The sequence below is a fragment of the Diuraphis noxia genome, unplaced genomic scaffold (assembly GCF_037042655.1).
Source record: "Diuraphis noxia isolate RWA-SAM2 unplaced genomic scaffold, SU_Dnox_SAM2 contig0005, whole genome shotgun sequence".
Taxonomy (NCBI): domain Eukaryota; kingdom Metazoa; phylum Arthropoda; class Insecta; order Hemiptera; family Aphididae; genus Diuraphis; species Diuraphis noxia.
Window position 1 is genome coordinate 37,401,818 of NW_028301715.1, and position 20,573 is coordinate 37,422,390.

The 20,573-nt window shown below is 27.1% G+C and overlaps 3 protein-coding genes and 1 pseudogene across 5 annotated transcripts; 2 read left to right on the forward strand and 2 right to left on the reverse strand.

The window, feature by feature from the left end:
* Positions 1 to 1,429: 1,429 nt before the first annotated feature.
* Positions 1,430 to 2,023, forward strand: LOC149055266 (uncharacterized). The gene is made up of 2 exons (XM_089229530.1): positions 1,430 to 1,495; positions 1,577 to 2,023. The coding sequence occupies exons 1-2, from the start codon at positions 1,430 to 1,432 to the stop codon at positions 2,021 to 2,023; spliced, it is 513 nt and encodes a 170-aa protein (XP_089085656.1).
* Positions 2,024 to 4,879: 2,856 nt separating this feature from the next.
* On the reverse strand, positions 4,880 to 9,625 carry LOC107173713 (uncharacterized). The gene is made up of 7 exons (XM_015524350.2): positions 9,388 to 9,625; positions 9,135 to 9,233; positions 8,929 to 9,070; positions 8,597 to 8,836; positions 8,408 to 8,536; positions 5,969 to 6,127; positions 4,880 to 5,900 (listed from the first exon to the last, which is right to left on the reverse strand). Exons 2-7 carry the CDS (start codon positions 9,192 to 9,194, stop codon positions 5,671 to 5,673), a joined length of 960 nt encoding a protein of 319 aa, XP_015379836.1. The 5' UTR covers positions 9,195 to 9,233; positions 9,388 to 9,625; the 3' UTR covers positions 4,880 to 5,670.
* A 2,103-nt stretch (positions 9,626 to 11,728) lies between these two features.
* On the forward strand, positions 11,729 to 19,202 carry LOC107173729 (uncharacterized). 2 transcript variants are annotated; one of them, XM_089228435.1, is made up of 8 exons: positions 11,729 to 11,862; positions 14,907 to 14,975; positions 15,041 to 15,145; positions 15,545 to 15,703; positions 15,777 to 15,855; positions 16,809 to 16,954; positions 17,027 to 17,140; positions 17,262 to 19,202. In XM_089228435.1, the coding sequence occupies exons 2-8, from the start codon at positions 14,912 to 14,914 to the stop codon at positions 17,420 to 17,422; spliced, it is 828 nt and encodes a 275-aa protein (XP_089084561.1). In that variant the 5' UTR covers positions 11,729 to 11,862; positions 14,907 to 14,911; the 3' UTR covers positions 17,423 to 19,202. The 2 variants fall into 2 exon arrangements, with proteins under 2 accessions (XP_089084561.1, XP_089084560.1); XM_089228434.1 differs by lacking the exon at positions 11,729 to 11,862 and adding an exon at positions 11,882 to 12,305.
* LOC149055267 (uncharacterized) lies at positions 12,957 to 13,915 on the reverse strand (annotated as a pseudogene). The gene is made up of 3 exons (XR_016191900.1): positions 13,773 to 13,915; positions 13,388 to 13,662; positions 12,957 to 13,287 (listed from the first exon to the last, which is right to left on the reverse strand). The product of XR_016191900.1 is annotated as an uncharacterized LOC149055267 (transcript).
* Positions 19,203 to 20,573: the final 1,371 nt, after the last annotated feature.

The window sequence follows — 20,573 nt, forward strand, 5'->3', positions numbered from 1 at the left end:
ATTGACATAATATAAATTTTGTATATTACATTACATATTACATTTATATTATGTCAATGGGTATCATCCACGAATTATCTGATAGTCAGTGGTATCATACAATAAATTATGTTATCATGGAAACCCTGAGCTATTTGTTATTATCACGAATTAAGTTATATATATATAACTTTCGTTTCGTGGTTATTATTGTAATATAAAATATTGTTGTTGTGCTACTGCTGTCTGCTACGCTAAATGCTCTACAGAATGAAGCTCGGAGTGTGGCACATAACAAAATAAATAATATTATGATTATGAATACGTCAAATGTCAAATGCACGATGACACTATAATAATAATCACTGTGGCACACTTTTTATCTAAGAATTTGACAGATTTGAACGATTAGTGTTTATTTATTATTTATCTGATGATAATCCTATCAATAGTGTAGGTGATAAAATACAAGGTAAAACACACGTCATTGAGTAAAATTACTCTATGAGTAAGAGTAATTGAGTACCTACCCTACCCACGACCTACACACAAATACGCAACGCGGTATTGTTAATTATTAATATATATGTAAAAATATGTAATCGACCAGTATTTACATTTTAAGAAAGACTAGGCCACTAGAGCAATCCTCTCCTCGGTTGAATTGCGAGTAATCGGTCAAAAAGTCCGAGCACATTTTTTTTTTCATACAAATAGTCCGAAAATATTAAATATTCTATTACATTTTCATCTATAGTTCAATTATAACATGTACCTATAGGTATTTCATGCGTATAATTAATATTTAAATGTAATTAGTAATTACTAATGCAGCGATTCTCAACCTTTTTACATCTACATAACACCTACATAGTTTGAAAATGATCATGTGCCACATGATCAAATAACGTTTTTTTTTCTCTTATATACAAAATGTATATGTTACGGGCAAAAGTCGAAATCGGGCAAACCTCAGAAATGCCCGGGCAAAACGCGAATTGCCCACAATCCTTGGGCAAAATGTCATATTTCGGCTTTTGACCGGGCAAACCTAGTTATGACCATCCTCATTTGGGCAAAACTGTATACTGACTTTTATCGTAAGGGCAATAACCTAACCTAACCGAAGTGTATTAAATACGTTCGCTAAAATTTAATACAAATAGTAATTTTTATCGTATGATATTATTACGATTATAGATGACCACGCGTATCTTGTTAATTTATCGCTGTTATTGTATTTTATCAACTCGTTATATTAAATAGGTACACAAAATACACCTTATCTAAATGGTACAATATTGTACTGTAGTTCGTATTTTTGTGAGCTTATATTAGTACGTCTTTAGCAATGGCTAACGAAATGCGTGTGTCTGATTTTAAAACTAAATTTGAATTAAAACTTTTATTTTATTTTTATTATGAATTATTAAATGAAAATGATAATGAGATGGAGGTATTAAATGAAAATGATAATGAGATGGAGGTATTAAATGAAAATGATAATGTAATGGAGGTATTAATTGAAAATGAAAATGAAAAAAATTTAGTCAACATATTTGAACAAAAACAAAATTTAAAAAAAGCACGGAAAAAGGCTACTGATGGATTAGTGGCGCAAGCAAAAAAAATGAAATTAAGGAGTGAAAATCAATTTCCACCTCTAGCAGTCGAAACGACAGTGAAAATTCCAGTGCCTTGTATTGATAGAGGAAAAGTCGATGCAAATAATGTGTTAGGTGTTATATTAAGTGTTACTGATGATGGATTCTATAAAATAGGAACCAAAAATGGAATTTTGTCATCACTTTATGCCAGAAACCAAATATTTCAATGCAAGGAACAATTTATTAGTAGCAATGATGTACCGAATATCGAAATACCACTGAGGACTGCTAGTACTCAAAATTCGTTAACTGGAGGACAAGGGTTTATTTTTTGTTCTTGCAAAACTAAGTGCACTACGAAACGATGCAAATGTAAACAGCAAAATATTTTGTGTAGTTCTAAATGCCATGGTTCTAATATGTGCAGCAACAAATAAACAAAAATATTATTTTTTTATTATTATTTAAATGTATTCAATTATATCTGTACAATATTTTGTGATTATTATTTTTTTGTATTTAAAATTAGTGAAGTTATTTAAGACGTTACAGTTTGGCCCTAATGAAGTTTAAATGTATTAATATTTTTAATTATTTATTTTAACATTATAAGAGTAGGTACCTAATATTATTATATGTTAATTTTTACACGAGTACTTAATATCATTATATTTTTATTATTATTTAAGTGTATTCTATTGTTGTTCAATAATATTTATTTTACAATTATTTTTTATATTTACCTTACGATAAAAGTCAGTATACAGTTTTGCCCAAATGAGGTTGGTCATAACTAGGTTTGCCCGGTCAAAAGCCGAAATATGACATTTTGCCCAAGGATTGTGGGCAATTCGCGTTTTGCCCGGGCATTTCTGAGGTTTGCCCGATTTCGACTTTTGCCCGTAACATATATATTATTTTACATGTGTAGAATTGTAATTCATTAGGAACTACAAAATTACGATAATATTCTAGGCATTTAATGCATAAAAAGAAACTATATTATATAATATTATGGAGTAAAACCTAATAATATTTTATGTGAATTACCTACTATATTTTAATATTATTATATTAATTATGTTCTATTTTATTTTTTTTATTAAAGAAGATTTTTTTAGTATAGGCATACTACGTACATTCCACGTACCAATAGTACGCTGTAGTAATTAATGTAGGTACCTAATTAATATAGGTAGAGAGCTGCCAGAGCTGGATACCGATAATTTTTATAAATTAACACCTTATTTGATGATTATCGCGGCTGTATGTCTACGGCTTATCTTCTATAATATTACCACTTTATTTTTTTATTTGTATAATACGGAGTTATAATTTATATTCTCGGACTTTATAGTGTCCAACAATAAAAAAATTAATGCGGACTACGAGTTTTTCTACGAGAAGGTTAGTAGGTATTTTTATAAGTTCTTTTTTGTTTATATATAATAAAATGTAATTTAAATGTTGGAATAAATACAATTTATCCCCCTAGCGATATTTGGAAATTTTTTTCAGTGTGTGCTTAATAATATAGGTACCTACTACCTAATGTAAGTTTTTTCAAAAAAAGATATAGAAGTTTTCCAAAATCGATTGAAAGCTAAACTGCATTTATACCAAATGTGAACTTTAATTATACCTAAATAAACAAATTGAACATTTTATAGATTCTTATCAATAAAACAAATTGCAAGCTCTGGTAATTTTGACGAATTTAATCAATACACCTACCTAGCTATTTCGTAGGTATTTTAAGTACTAAACAGAGCTAGTTATCTAGTTTTTTATAGTGGTAGGGGGGATTTAATAGCCAAAAAATAGAATCTTCAACAATGTTCATCATCAACAAAACATTTGTTTGATCCTTGTATTTATTTATTTTTTTTAGTTTCCACAATCCTCTAAGTATTCAAAAACTATTTAAAACCTTTTCAAATAGGTACTCAGTAGTAGACTTGCATACTATGTAACAGGACGATATAAAATATTTTAAAACGTTGGACGTAAAAATAATTTAATAAATAAATTTAATTGGGTTATCAAGTTGCAACTTTTTTATTTTATCAACTATCAAAGCAATATTGTTTTTCACTAAAAATTTCAAAAAATGTATGAATTTGTTTCATAGACAAAAATTATAAATTTTTAAAAGAGCCAAATTGTATTGATTTGTTAAAAACAAGGTTAAGGAATAACGAGTAGGTACTTATTACTAATTACTGAGGACACTGAGGTAAACAAAAGATGTGAACATGTTTTTGTAAGAATGGGTTTTGGGATGATGGACATCTAAAAATATTAGAATTTCATATTTGTTAATTGTACTTTTGTCTAATATTGTATACAATGTATATTTTGGTACTTTTGTACAACTCCATCTAATAGGACATGGTATAATTTTCTGCACTAATGATAATATAGTGGTGCATAAAATTGTACCATTCAAGGCGTTCATGGATGAATAGATTATAAATGTGTTTAATTTTACACCACTTAAAATAATAATTAATATACTTAATTTATAAACTTTCAGCAATAAATTCTCAAATCAAGAATATGATACATAAAAAAGAATTACATTACTTATTTTGGCTATATCTAAAAGATAAGTATAGGATTTCATAATATATTTTGATTATTATTTTAATAATTAAAGTAATATAATATTTAATTTTTTGAAAAATTATAACACTTATGTAAAAAATACATTAATATTATGTGTTTGTGTAATATTACAATAGGTAATTACCAGGTATATTTTATGATATTATTGCTATTTGCTATTAAAGCAATTTATTTTACTTGGAGTGTTCAACATTTTATTATTACAGGTACAGAACACTATCATTATTAAGTTCAAATTTATCAAAATATAAAAACTCTATATTATCGTGATTACTTTTTTACATAAATTATAATTATTTTTAGTGCAGTAGTAGTCAATAAACAATATACATAGCTAAGCTAAAATTGGTATAGGTAATTTAAAAAAAAAATTGTTGGGGATTATTCCAGGCCCCATAACCCTGTAATCTATGAAATGGATTGTTTTTATCTAATCTAACCCAATTATTATTAAAAGTACTAGAAAACACCTACCTTCAAGTTCCCGAACACAAATTGCAACTATTAATTTACTAAATAATATAATATCACACACAACATTATAATTAAAGTAAATTTCCTGCTCTATAGCATCATAGATACACAACATTTCTTGTTCTCCTCAGAATCAAAAATAATGTTCTATTTAGAAGCCAATATAAAGTAAGTATTTATAGGAAATGATATTTAACTATATTTATTCATTATTTTAATTTTTCAACATAGAAAATTACAGTACATGATTGGTATACAAATACATTACAATATAAACAAATTAAGTACATGAATGCATATTATTTTCAATATATTATAAATGTATACAGCACTTTTAAAATAAATTATAAATATAGTCAAAAATAAAATTATTAACACAATTAATAATTAATATGAGTAGAAATTTCACCTTTCAAAAAAAAAATAAATAAAATATATCAACATAATTTTATTTATTTAACACCTTAGTTAATAAATGTGGATAATATTAAATACTTGATTGAAAAGTATTTTAGCAATAAATATTATCAAACAATCAAATTTCATAAAATAAAAAATGTACAAACGTCTTGATAGATTATGGAATGCAATAACTAAAAATATGAAAAATCTCTGAATGTTAAATCATTCTTTAAATACAGTATTAGCAAAAATCTGTAAATAGGTTGTGCAAATTTTTTTTTGTATACAAAAAGGTAAATTTTATAATATTAACTTTCATATCAATTTCAAATATAAATAATTTGTAAATCAAAAAAAAAAAAAAAAAACTCTAAAATTGAAAAAAACTACATAATATTAATTAAACATTTGTCCTTATTAATATAAAACCATTCAATTTTTTCAAGTCCTTAGAATAATTATTTTTAAGTTTGAAAAGTTTTGAATGCACTTAAAAAACACTATAGTTAAATTTTATCAATATTTTAAATGGTTAAATCAGTCCATTCAGTTGGTGGTTTTATCATAGTAACTTTCATCATCATTGTCCTGGATACTGTGAAGCAGAATATTGTGGATTAGGAGTTGTATTAGTTGGATAATACAACGAATGAACAGGCTGATTTCCAGTAGGTGGCTTCATTTGAGCTGTTATTTGGGAATAACCAGATGCTGGTATTTGTGTAGAATAAAGATAAGAGTATTGAGCAGTTGGATATGATGCACGCATTCCTGGTTGCTGATAAGGATTCACCCATTTAGTTTGAGGCCCTGTCAAATATGTTATTTTTAAGTTATCTTAAATTAATCATCCGTAACATAATACAATTGATACAAACCTTGTGGTGGTGGGATTTGTCCCCCAGAGTATGGATTGTGTTGATTCATATTGCCTTGAGATTGTCCATTATACATAGTTTGAGGAATTTGAGGCTGTTGAACTGGTGGAGTTTGTCTTTGAGGTTGAGATATAGCTAAATTTTCCTGAGATACTTCAGCTATTACACAAGACAAACAATACATAGATTAAATTACTAATTAGTTACAATTATTTTTATATCAATAATAAATATCTATGTAACCTTAGTTATTCTTATTGAAAACATAACTATTTTATGTATACAATTTTGTTATAATATAAACCCTAAAACAGCATGCACACGTATATGTATGTTTCCCAAAAATTCCTTATTGTTAGTATTGTGTTGTATTCGTCTTACAAGTGTGTAAAATAGCAATTTTACACTCAACAGATCACGTTAAGCTTTGTTAGCTCAAAATTTAGAGTGAATTGACCTCTGACAAAAATTAAAGGTAACATTATTATCAAGGGCTTCTCATCGGCTTTTTATTATATTTTAATTTTAAAGCGAGTAATGTAAATTGTAAATTTTTTCTATATCTTAAAATACTCATAACTCATTTTAACATTTAAATAAAACAAAATCCCATGAGTAGCCCTTGAAAATAATGTTACCTTTAATTTTTATAAAAGGTCAATTGTTTCAAAATTAAATTTTAAACTAACAGAACTAAAAGTGATCTCTCGAGCATAATATTTGAACACATGCGGGTGTAGTGTCCTCTTAGTTTGTTTCATTTGATTGAATAATCAAAATGTTTTATATAAAATATGTGCTGCCATCTATGAAGTTAAATATTAATCAATCGATTAATATTTAAATAATATATATTTAATATATAAATCGATGCTGTTTTTCAAGGGTTAAAGTAGATACAAATTTGTAAATATACTAAGTGTGTCAGGCGTGGATTCAGGGGGGGGGACTATGGGTGCTCGGGCACCCCCTGTCATTTAGCCACCAACAAAATTAATTTATGTTATATATTAAATTATTTGTTATTTTTCAAAATAAAAATAATAATAATAATAATAATATTGGTGCTTTTCGTCACATACGACAATAATAACTATTATTGTTAATTGTTTTCGAAGTATACTCGTATGTAACAACACGCGTTGACAGCAGAAAGCACCGATAACAATTATTATGGAAAAAAAGTTAGCACTAATAAATCAAATAGTAAATGGTAATATTTAAATAAATAGTAAGGTGTAAAAATTTTTTTTTTTTTGAGCACCCCCTGTTAAATTTTTCTGGATCCGCGCCTAAAGTGTGTGTTAAGATCATGACTGAATGGTGGACAAATTAGTATCTGTTACGCGCAGCTGCTCTGGTAGTTCCCAAAAATTGTGAAATCATTATACGGCACAGAGATGTGAAATGTATTATTCAAAAAATATCTTTTTGTAGGCTGTCTACAATTGGAGCAACCCATATACATTTGGCAAAATGAAAACTTTGGTGAGTGGAGTGGTGGAGAAGGTATTATGCATTCAATAGAAGACTTTTATAAAAAATTAATAAAGGATACTATTATCATTTTATGATTAGTTGTATAAAAGAAGACAAAAAAAACACAAAATGTACACTACAGACATAACATTTTAACTATAAATAAAATTTAAATATACATCCACAAATACGACAATTTAACATGTTAACTGCCACGCGACTGCAGGTAGTCACACAATATACCATTATCGTGCACCAAATATATTTTTCAATGTCAAACCAAATTTATAGTATATTATTATGCTTAGCATTTGAAAAAAGTTTAAATATATATTTAATACATCAAACAATTTGTAATGAAGCTTGCCAAGGTGTTTCTTTGGATGCATTATTTTCACCCCATGGATAATATGATAATAGAAAACCATATTCAGTTATGGGTGCTGGCGGTCGCAAAAGCATCAAATTTAAAACCATAAAATGACCGCCAACGACCACATGAGAGTCAGTGTTAAATTTAACCATTTAAAAAACCACAACAAGATACAGAGACTGGATGTTAGGTATTTGTATCATTTCTCTGACTTTATAACAGGATAGTGGTGGCGAATAAATGATAACATTTAGGGGTTTAATTGATAAATGTATAACATTTTTTTTTACAAATTTTAAGTTTTCCTTTTGATTAGGGAAATTACTGACAAAATAATAATTAACAAATGGAAACAATTTAAGTTCTGTAAATTAATATCATAATTAATTTTTATTTCATACTCCAAAATTAAAAGATAAGTCTTAACCACAGAAAAACTTAACTATCTTGAATTTATTTATAATTATAATTTTAGTATAAATAGAATATATGTAGGTAGCATATATTATACTAAAATCTAATTAAATTTATTTTTATTTTTATTCATCCACTTAAAATAAAATAATGGATTTTAAAATCATACTTACATTTAACCTGCTGTGAAGTTTGTGGAGTTTTAGAACGTTCTTCTTTAGAACTACGCAATGGATCGAATTCCTTAGTAACGCCATTATCTGTTGGTATTTCTGGTGATACAATATTCACTGGTTCTTGCTCTAACAAAATAATTTGTAAATAAATACATTTTTCAAACAATTGATATTGTTTTTTATTACGTGTAGAACTTGGCATATTATTACTGTTTCCTTCATTAGTAAATTCTACTGTATCTAATAACCATGTCACAGCATCTCGTATTTCTCGCAATTGTTTTTTAAGTTCGTCAGCATTTAATTTTGACTTCAGTCGTTCTTGATAGCTCAAATTATTCATAAATATTTGCAATTTTAAGACTCTACTTGTTTGTAAAGCAAATGATAAGTCTTGGCTATCAAATACAGTGACTAAATCTCCATCTAAAAATAAACACAACACATGGCATTGTAATATGTACTAAATAACTTAATTTTATTAAATTTTAAAGCAATACGAGAAAAGATAATTCTACCTTCGTCTTTGTATTTGATGGTGAGATCATCATTAGCTGTTAATTTTCCATTAAATATTCGTTGCATCATTAATAATAATTCATCGTATGTTATAGACTCATTGTGAATTAACACTTTTCTTATGTCATCGCCTAACTGGACCTGAGGAAATAAAATGTATTCTCGTTATAAATAGAGTTGACTGAAATTGCATAAGATCACATACTTTAATTATAACTTTGCCCACCAAGTCTATGGGTTGAAAAGTCGACTTGTCTGATTCCATGACTGGAAAAAAACTATATTTGTGTCTAAATATATATAACTAAAACCACAACAATAGATTAATGCATAATCAACAAAACAAAACATATCTATAAATATCATATTCTAAATCACGGTTTTTTTTTTATAGCAAGCTCTGCTGGTGGACAAGACCACGGATCAAACGATATACTATCTTTTAACTTCGTACTTACCACGGAGCACGTAAATCGGAAGAAAAAACTTGAATGTTGATGTTAATAGCTAAATATACACAACACGCCAATAACAATTTTTAGAATTAGCAACTAGTAAGTAGCAACCACAACAACTCACAACTTGTAAATTACAAGTACAACTGGAAAGAAAATGTTAAATAATACTGAATAGTGAATACTGAAAAGTGAATAGCACTATAGCAGGCTGTAAAGCACTGCCAATGGGCAATGACCAATGAGCTTGCGAGCCTAAAAATGATATTATCCGTGCAGTTATCATAGTTGTATCGGAGAATTAGCAAACATTTAATTAACAACAAAATGGAGTTACAAGTCTTAATTGAATGTTGGTCACACTGATATTTTAAAATTTTTAAGGTAGTGATCCTGTTTTTCAGTAGGTACTCACTGTTTGATCACCCAATATAATATGAAATAAATATTATATTATATTATTATGTATTTATGTCCTATTCTGTGAACGGTCTTAGACATAGATAATATAAAATACTATAAATAGTATTTGATAATATAAGGCAATAGGCGTAAGGTATGCGAAATAGGTACTTCGATATCTTACTATCTTAGACGATAGGCACGGTCGCACGCCGCACGGATCTTGGTTTGTGACGATTGACAAATAAACAACTTTAAATTTTAAATTTAGCTTATGGTTTATAGATCAGAGGTTGGCAATTAATTTCCATTGGAGTCCGGAAAATTAAAATAATAAATAAATGAGGTCCAGAGAAAAATATTTTTGTCAAATCTTTATATTTTTATAATAGTGTAGGTAATATTAGGAACACAAAAAAATTGTAAGATATGTTGACGGTCCATTCTTTGGTCCAGTTTTATGTCTTCTATGGTCTGGATTCGGACCACGGACCGCCAGTTGCCGACCGTTGTTATAGATTAACGTTCGACATATAAAAAATTAATAAAAATGAGTAGTACTAGGGTTGAAGGATACCCCGAGTCACCAAAAATTGATGATGTATTGTTTATTACAATATTATTATTACTTTATAATTTACATATTACTTACATACTTGTAGTATAATACCCTTATAGTTACTTGGACATAAATGTTATATCTAAAGTACTTCATATCGTTATACAATATTACTGTCAGTTGTTGGAATTATAAAATTAAATATGTATAAGGTGATCCATCAAGTATGATCACTCCTTTTTTTTTTCAATAATGCAGTTATTCAAAATCATATTTTTAAATATGCTTCAAGATCATATTTTCAAATTCTTGAGATGTTTTGTACTCCTTAAGAAGAAATAAACTTATGTTTTTCAAATGAGAACGCCCCTTCCAACTGTAAATTATATAATGAATAATTTTTCTGAATATTTAAAAGTGCCAAAGTTATATAGGTATGAGTAGTAGTTATTTAACTGTGTTCGAAGATATCTTGATATCAGTGTTCATGTATTAATAAAATTATGAGGGCCCCGAGCTTTTACGCGATAATGATAAGCGTGTTGCTCGGTCGAGTGTGCCTACCTGATTTTTTTAAGTTTTTAAAGAAAGACACATAAAAAAAAAATAATAACCAGGATATTATCCCTATTCCGAATAAATTTATGAATACTCAATTAAAATGTCAATAAAAAACAGAAACACGATTATTGTTTTGAATTTAAGAGTTAATGATCTACGAACGTTGTCAAATGATAATCTGATTATAATACTTTAATAAACGAGTAAGAGTAAAAATGAATTATGATCATACGTTCAAAATAATTCGTTGAAAATCATTTAATTGGTTTATATGCACATCAATTCACATCCAATAAATATTTGTAGGCAAGTTATGTAAAATTAAAAAAAAAATTCATACGAATAAGTACTAAGACGTGACAACTGGCAAGATATTTTTACATACAAAAAAAAAGTATAGAGCCCATGAAAAAAATCTGACTGGGCCTCGCCATCATAGTCGCAAAACCTGCAGGTGTTGATAATCTTTTTTAATAGTTATGTACTATATACATAATGTGTATGAGGTGTGAGGACTATGAGCATGAGGACAAAATACAGTGAGAGAAAACTGAAAAAGAACTAATGTGTAAATGTGTAATTTGCATTGACTATTACTGTTCTATGCGAGCCGCGAGGTTCTAATGGTTCTATGCTATTGCCCATTATAATAGGTCAATGGTAAATGGTAATTGGTAATTTGTTTAAGAATATCATGGAGGACCATTTACACTATGGTTTTTCAGCCATGCGTTTTACCACGGTTTTACCATAGAATATTCCATGGTTTTACCCACGATTTAATATCTTAAATCGTGGTTTTACCACAGAAAATTCTATGGTTTTACATACATACAGACCTTACTAACTGTCCGTGGTCCATGAATCCAAACACTGTTATCTACTGATAACAAGGAATTATTGTCAAAAACAAAACAACGACGATAGAAAAAAAGGCATAAATGTTTTTAGTACTTGTAAGTTATAAGTTTTCCAATTTTCTAATTGTTAATTAATGATTATGGATTGGAAATTAATTTTAGTCATTAAATTAATATTTTGAGTTTTTTTCTGGTCGGTAACTGTTACAATTGACACAATTTTCATATGAAATATTTATTCGACTTCATTATTAATACAATACTTATTACTCTTATAAATTATAACTTAATAATATTATTAATAACTTCTAATATTAATGTACCATTGATTATTTAATCTTTAAACTACACTGATATAATATACGGCCTAATCATTAAACGAATTCGTGCATTATTCCATAATATAATGGAGAGCAACCGAGATGAGGCTTCCCGCTGTGTTGAGTTGACTAGGATATACATAAAAAAAAAAGATTTGGATAATGCTTGGAAATTTTCAGTTAAAGCTCATAGATTATATCCATCACCTGAAACAAAACGTAAGTTACCTCTAAACTTTTGATACAATTATTATTTACAACAGACTAATTAAATATTATTACCCAGATAATATTATTTTATTTTAAGTGTTATCCATTATGCATTATGATCACACTTTAGGATTTTAATTTCCTTTTAAAAACATGTAGTTGGTTCATAATTTATTTGAAGCGATAATTATAGACCCAAAAGCTAAAAATAAACTTTATACCTTATAATATGTAGATTAGGGTGTTCCTTAATTTTTGATTTTAAAAAATGTGTGCATATATGTATAAAAATAAACTTCAAAAGACTTGAAACCAATCAGTTAAGGTTAACCCGTGCTGATTTGTAATTTAAGTTTGAAGTTCAATATTTTCCACATTTCCATAAATATTTTTTTAACCTTTATAAATATCGATATTTTTTATATAAATATTTTGAAGTAAATTAAATTTCCTATAACTTTTATTGTATGATATTTTTTAATATCTCCAATGGTTCGTGAAGTATATTGACTTGAACGTAAACAAACACAATATCTTTGGAAATACGAGTAACATAGTAACGATTAGTAATAATAAACAATGTTATAGAATAATTAATAATTGTGTTTATGATTTATAATATTTTTATTATGAAAAAAAAATCCTATAGAATAAAGAAAGTTAATACTGTTGTAATAAAGAACTTTTTTTACAATCTTGATAAATTGTATGATGTTCTTGTACATATTTTAGTATATATATATATATATATATATATATATATCATTTTTGACCTTTATCTAATGTTAATTTATATTGTATTGTTCCATCAGCTTTACGGCTCTTTCTGCAGTATCGTTAACTATTTTTAATGAATTTATAATTTTTTTACCATTTATATAACTTACTAGATTCTCAGGAATACAGATCACTGTTTAAGAATTCGTCATCAATGTTAGACCAGTAAAATAATTTTAAGCTTTCTTCTGATATAAATGCGTCAATATTTTTTCTGTAAAATTTGTAATATAAAATAAAATGAATTGCTTATATTTTATTTTATGAATTATTAAACGTATTCAATATATATTTTAAACTTAAGGTTTATTTACTTACCAATAAATTTATCATCTACTTAGTTTGGTTTAATTATCAACCGTTTTGCCGGATATTTTATCGCTTTTCTTCTTAAAGCTTTTACCATCTGACGCTTTACCTCTAATGGTATAGAATCATCAAAGAAAGATAATGCAGCAGTTTCTTTGGTTAAATACCACAAGTGATTGCATAATTTTTGAATTGATACTCTAGATATTTCTCCATCAAATGCTTCATATAATTTCATATCTCTTATAAATTGTAAGTCTTGATTTGGGGACTTATTTGTCTATCAACATCAATTTTTATCAATTTTAAAACATCGGAATTAGCAATATCGAATAACAGATTTAATTTATTTTAAAAATAATTTTCTTTTAATCTATATGATTCACCTACTTTTTTAGAATTTTTTTGGAGACTACGCCATTCATTATATAAATTAGTTAATTTATCAATGCGATGTTGAATTCCTCGAATAGGAATTCTTGCTTTTTCCCAAAAGATACAACATTCACGCACAGCCAATGTAACAAGGTTACAAGGTTAACAGTTTGCATATTGTAAAAGAATACTGAAAGCATTTAACCGTTTGATGGAACCTTGGAACCATGAATTTGTGTCTCTTCAGGTCCGATTAAATATATTTGATAATCACTTCTCAGTTTTTTTGAAATTTTTTTATTTAAGATTGTAAAAAATGTGATCAATTTTAAATTATACAACGACAAATTACAATAAATGTTAGATCTTCACTAAACAGATATTACAATCAAACTAACATTAATTTATTATAAGTTACAATTGTATCAAAATAAAACCAGATATATCCGGCTATCAAGACCAAATATCAAAATAATTTAGTATACGAATAGGTACCTACCTACTATTTAATCTATTGATATTTAATTTTTATAAACGGAATTATATTGAAATAATCAAGTGAAAGAGATTAGATTAATATATTAGCATTGCGAATATTATGTTGCCAGTGATAATATGAAGGCAAATTTATATCAAATTAGTTGATGGAAAATTTCATATGGGAATTTTGTAAAATTATTTTAGCCTGCACTATAATTCATAAGTATGAAAAAATACCTAAATTGTGTTTTCTTACAGTCAAGTCCATATACATCACAAACCATTTGAGATATTAAAATATATCATACAATAAAAGTTATAGGAAATTTAATTTACTTCAAAATATATAATATAAAAAATGTCGATATTTCTAAAGGTTATGGAAATGTGGACAATTTTCGTAAATATTGAAAAATGTAAGGAGTTCAAACTTAAATTACAAATCGACACGGGTTAACCTTAACCGATTGGTTTCAAATTTTTGCGGCTCATTTTTATACATATACGCACACATTTAAGGGGTGAGACCAGAAATATTAGGATATTTTTTTTCATCATATATAGTTAAGGAACACCCTAATGTAGATATATGATTTATATCATTACATTTTGCTTAGTTAGTATGAAAACTGTATTTTAAATGACATTAATCAAAACAATATTCTGTAGGTTTAATGATAAAATTAAAATCATCAATGAAACATTCAAAACAACGGCCAATGAAACAAAATCAATCAGGTATGTATAACTTAAAAATATATTGTATTGTATTGCATTACATAATCATATTTGTATATTTAAAGGTGATTCAGATTTGTCTTATAATGGCGATAATTCAAATTCATCATCTAGTACTGACGCTAATACTAAAGAACCACCAAAAAAAACAAAAATGGGCTACAAATCAAGTTTGTACAACTACTTATATTTATATCAGTTTCATAGAAATTGTAAAAAGGTTTGGCTACACCTATACAAAAAATAAATTCTGCCAATCACAAAGGTTTTTAATATTTATTTGTTTTAATATCTATATTTACTCAAAAGTGATGGCATATAGTATACCAGTTCTGGCACTAGGGATGTGCACATAGTGTGGCAACACAGGGCTCACAATTTTTTAATGGTGTTTTGTACAATTTTAACTATTATATTTTTGTTGTCACTTGTCCAAGAGGTGGGAGTAGGGAGCCTCACTTTTATAAACTGCCCTGGGTTCGTTAATCATAGCACTGACACTGTAATATACTGTCATATAAGTATTGGAATTGTATGAAAGTAAATAATAACAATAATAATTGTTTTAGGTACTACTTATTCATACAAAATGTTTAAAGAGATAAATAAAGATGAATCTTTTAAGTGTCTTGAAAAGGCAGAAAAATACATACAAAGTAAACAATTTGAGTTAGCAGAAAAGTTTATTCTTAAATCAATAAAACTTTTTCCAATGGTCAGAGCTGATGGTAAAATCAATATATTATTTATACTTTACTACTTAATAAGAATAAAAAAATAAGTAATACTTTAATATTTTAGGACTTTTAAAACAGCTTCAAGAAATGAAAGATACTAATAAGCCTGATTATACGGAAGAACAGGCAAATGTTGTTAAAAAGTAATTATATATAATTGATTATTTCCAATAGACTAAATTTGTTCATTTTATGGTTTTCAACCAAGATCAATTATCAATATAAACTGATACAAAAGTTTTGAATAGTAATATTTTAATAATAACAAGTAATCAAATAATTATTTGTGTATGATTAAATAGCCACGTTACTGCTTGACAAAATTAAAGTAAATTGCGTTGTTTAGTTTTTATTCTGAAAAAATATATTTAACTCTACAAAAAATTGATCATTTAAGAACATTTAGTAAAAATTAAATTCAAATTATTGTGAACTACAATCAAAAACTCGAAACTATGCATTTTTTCAAATTAAAGTTAATAAATGTATAATGTTTTATTGACATTATTTTTGCTGAATTTAAATATTCTTTTAGAATTAAAATGAGCCAATGTTAACTAACTTTAATTTTATCAAAACAACCAGTGAGATGTCAAAAATTCATATAGTGAATTTTATATAGTTGACGAGTTATTCATATGAATGATACCAGCATTGAAATTCACTCACACTAATAATCATTTACAACTAATACCTAGATCCCAGGTGGTTTAGACAAGATTATAAATAGCCTAAATGTAATCCCTTAAATAATAGCCTTGTGAAATGCCTTAAGGAGTCAATTTTTAGGGTTTGCAATAACTAAATATTTCCTATAAATTATTATTAATGCATATAATTTTACAACTGTTTTAGTTCAGAATATCATAAAAATTATAAATATGTTTTTTATACTATTATGGTCTGAATTCTAAATTCTGTCTTGGGTAATTCCTGCATTTATCAGACCAACTTCTTCTTTTTATAATTTTCAGCTCAATAATTGACGTAAACATCATTTTTATTCATGTTTGTTAGATATCAATAAAATAGGATAAATATTTTGAAAATCAACTCTAGAAGTGTCAATTGTAAATTTAATAATATTTATTTATAGGGTGAAAAATAGTCAAAATTACTATACAATGCTTGATATTAAAACTACTGCCACTACTTCTGAAATAAAAAAAGCTTATAAGAAATTAGCTTTGTTATTACATCCAGATAAGAATTCTGCACCTGGTTCAGGAGAAGTTTTTATAAGTAATAAAGAAAAAAACTGACTTTTTGTATATACATAATATTATAAATTAATATTTTTTTTATGTTTATCAGTTGTTACTAATGCTGTTGACACATTATGTGATTATACAAAACGTAAAATATATGACCAAACTTTAAAAAAACCTTCTACTTCTACATCTAATCATTATTCACAAAGTTCCTACCGTAAGTAGTGTACCCACATTAAGTAAAAAGGGTGAAAATTAATTTTTAACCTCAAAACAAAGTTTACCATACTTTGATTATGTAGGTATTTATCAAATGCTTTATTATTTATTATTTTTAGGATATCAACCTCCTCATAATCATTCAGGATATAGTGGAAATCGAAACTCATATAGATTTCATCAAAATCAACAAACTACCTATGATTCCACTGATGATGGTGAAGATGATTATTGTACTGAAAATGAGTTCTATAATTATTATGACTCATTTGATTATTAATTTTTAATATTGTGTAAAACATTATATTAATTATTTTATTTATGAAAACTTGATATTATTATTTAAGCCAGTGTTTCCCAATCTACGGGTTGCAAAATTTAATAAATATATGAAAATAATTTTAGCTGTAAATTTATAAATGCTTTATGTTTTATTTGATACCTCTATACAAAGAAGTCTAAGTGTCTAATTAGTATTGTTGAATATACTCATACAGAACATAGATATTACAATGGATATCAATTCATAAAAAATAATTTTTATGTTAAGCTGCATCATATATTTATTATTGAGTATTGTATTATATTAAAATTCTATGATAAAATATCTTATAATAAAAATGATTAATAATAATAGTTATTAGTTACTATATTATAATCACTTTTTTTTGCGTGTGGGTGACCAACAAGCAGTCAATTTGTGGGTTGCCAACACAAAAAGGTTGAGAAACACTGGTTTAAGCTAATGGTAATAAGTAGAAAAATGTAATTAATTAATCAATATTTTTTTGATGTTTTCATTCTATTTCTAAAATCGTTTATAAAAATCTATGTTTGTCATAGATAATATATATTATTTATGGTTAATGTCAATACAATTTTAAAGAATTGCAAAAAATGTTTATACAAACCTAAATAATAATTATGTATATTTTGTACTTTGGTTGATAAATTGTTTGAGTATAATAACTGATATATGTATAATATGATCTATAAGTAATATAATATGTTTGACGAGCTGATAGTATCTACATTTTATTTACTACAGGTACATGAAAAATTAACTTAGTTAAGAGGACGATGCACACATATTTGTTGTCTCCGTCTTACAAGTGCGTAGCATTGCAAATTTACACTTAGCAAATCACTTTAAATTCTGTTTGTTAAAAATTAAAGTTAATTGACCTATTATGAAACTTGAGGGTAAGAACATTGATAGTGTTTGTATATGGGGTTTGTACGATAACTTAGTTTTAAGTGAGTTATGTGCATTTTTAATTTATGCTTTTTACACATGCATAACTTGCTACAAAATTAAACTATAGTAAAAAACCTACATACAAACAGGTAATGTTCTTAACATTAAGTTTCATAATAGGTCACTCACTCTAATTTTTAAACTAACAAAGCTAAATGTGATCTACTGAACGTAAATTTGCAATATTATGCAATTCTAAGACTAGACAATAAATGTATGTGTAGCATTAAGTTAATGAAAAAAAAATAATAACGGTAGAATGGGTACAAATTGCAGTCTATAATCTAAATTCTAAATGCCAATAATTTATTCACAATACTATTAGTTCATTAAATAATAATTCAAATTTGATTCAATTCTAAAAATATGTACCAGTTAATGAAAATTAAATGTATGAGGACTACACTAGCGAACATTTGTAAAAACATTCTAAGATGCATAAAAGTTATAATAATGAAGAAATAAGACAGGAAGTAAAAGACTGCAGTCGATTTTGAATTATATACTTGCTAGCTACTATTTTATACATTAAAATGAAGGAATAAAATATCATATTTTAAATATGATTAGGATGTTGGAAAAATTTTAAGATGGTAATAAGCTGGTTAAAGTATCTAAAGACAGCAAAATTAATAATTTAATGTGTATTGTTTCGATACAGATTTTTAAATTGTAGTTGTCATAGAGGTTAGTGTGTATAGTTTCTGTAATAATATAACAGTTGGTACTCACTTATAATATTATTATATTAAGGTTATGTTGTTGTATAATAAAAGTGTGCAGTACGCACTTACAAGTCTTACCTCGTGTACGTTGTATTTATTTTAATATGCAAGTTATTACAGTTTCATTGTCTAACACAATAAACACTTATGAATACTAAAATACTTCTTGATTGTTTCTGGACTGAATATTCTTAGTTATTATACAGTTTTATTATGCAAACTGTAAAGTTCATTGATTCAAAGAAGCGGAGTTGGAACTTCTTGTTAATTTGCCAATTTGGATTAAAAACTTTTTAATTTTCAATGGATATGATGATCAGGTGGCTTCCTAGAAAGTGATATCACATTAATTGAAAATCTTGCAATAAATACTTTACCAAACTTCATCAGGGAACATGAAAAACCAGATTATTTTAGGAAATTCAAAAATAATCAATCAAAATTCACAATCTTAAAAGGGTTCACAAAAAACTTTTTATGGTACCAAGCTATATTTTATAAAAATAAATGTAAGTCATCTCAACTCAACATGCAAATTATAAACATGCAATAGTTCTTTTACGGAAGAAGAAATTGTAAATATTGATTTAACAGAAGAAAAAAACAGTTTTGAATGGATTTATCAAGGATATCATAAAACAGGACAAGTTCGTCATCTTATTTCCCAACTAGAAGTTACACAGTGTCAATTTCAAATTTTCAAATAGTATTTGCAGTATAGATGATGATGGTAAATGTGAATGAGTTTGTTTTAGTATATGAAGATATCTTCATACCTATATCATCTATACTACAAATACCATCTGAAATTGACACTGTGTAACTAATTTAAATTGAAACCTATACTTTTTTTGCAAACATAATGTGAAGGTATTTTTTAAATAAACTGTAGTGCATGAACAACATTAATTAATGTAAAACTCTATGCCTGAGAGCTTTTTAAGATTTTTAGAAATTGCTTTTAACTACACTACGCGTGCCGGCAAGTAGCAAAATAAATGGATGTTGTCACACCATTTAATTGAATTAAATACAGTGTGGTTCGTGTAAACTGTGCTATTTACAATATTAGGGAATGTCTGAATATGTTTACTGTCATGGTGAACCTACCAAATTGTAGAGGACTGAGCTGGCTGTCCATCGGTAGCGTGTGCGCCAAAAAAGCGGCTAGTGGCTACCACCTATAAAGACTAGACTCGGGTCGGTACATCTCAGATATATGGCCGGGAGGTTAGTCGGTATATGACTGACGACAAAGCACCGTCTCTTGCAGGGCAAGGTATTGTTAGGCCGGACACTCGTCCGTGCAAGGCGAACGTATCTCCTGCAGATTACGCCGAATTTTCAGTGACGTCGTTGGCGCAGCAGCGTGCGTAGGGTTTCCACTATATCGCACTATTTCATCAAGGTTCACTGATAATCCTCCTAGTTCGGGGCTTTGGGTTGGT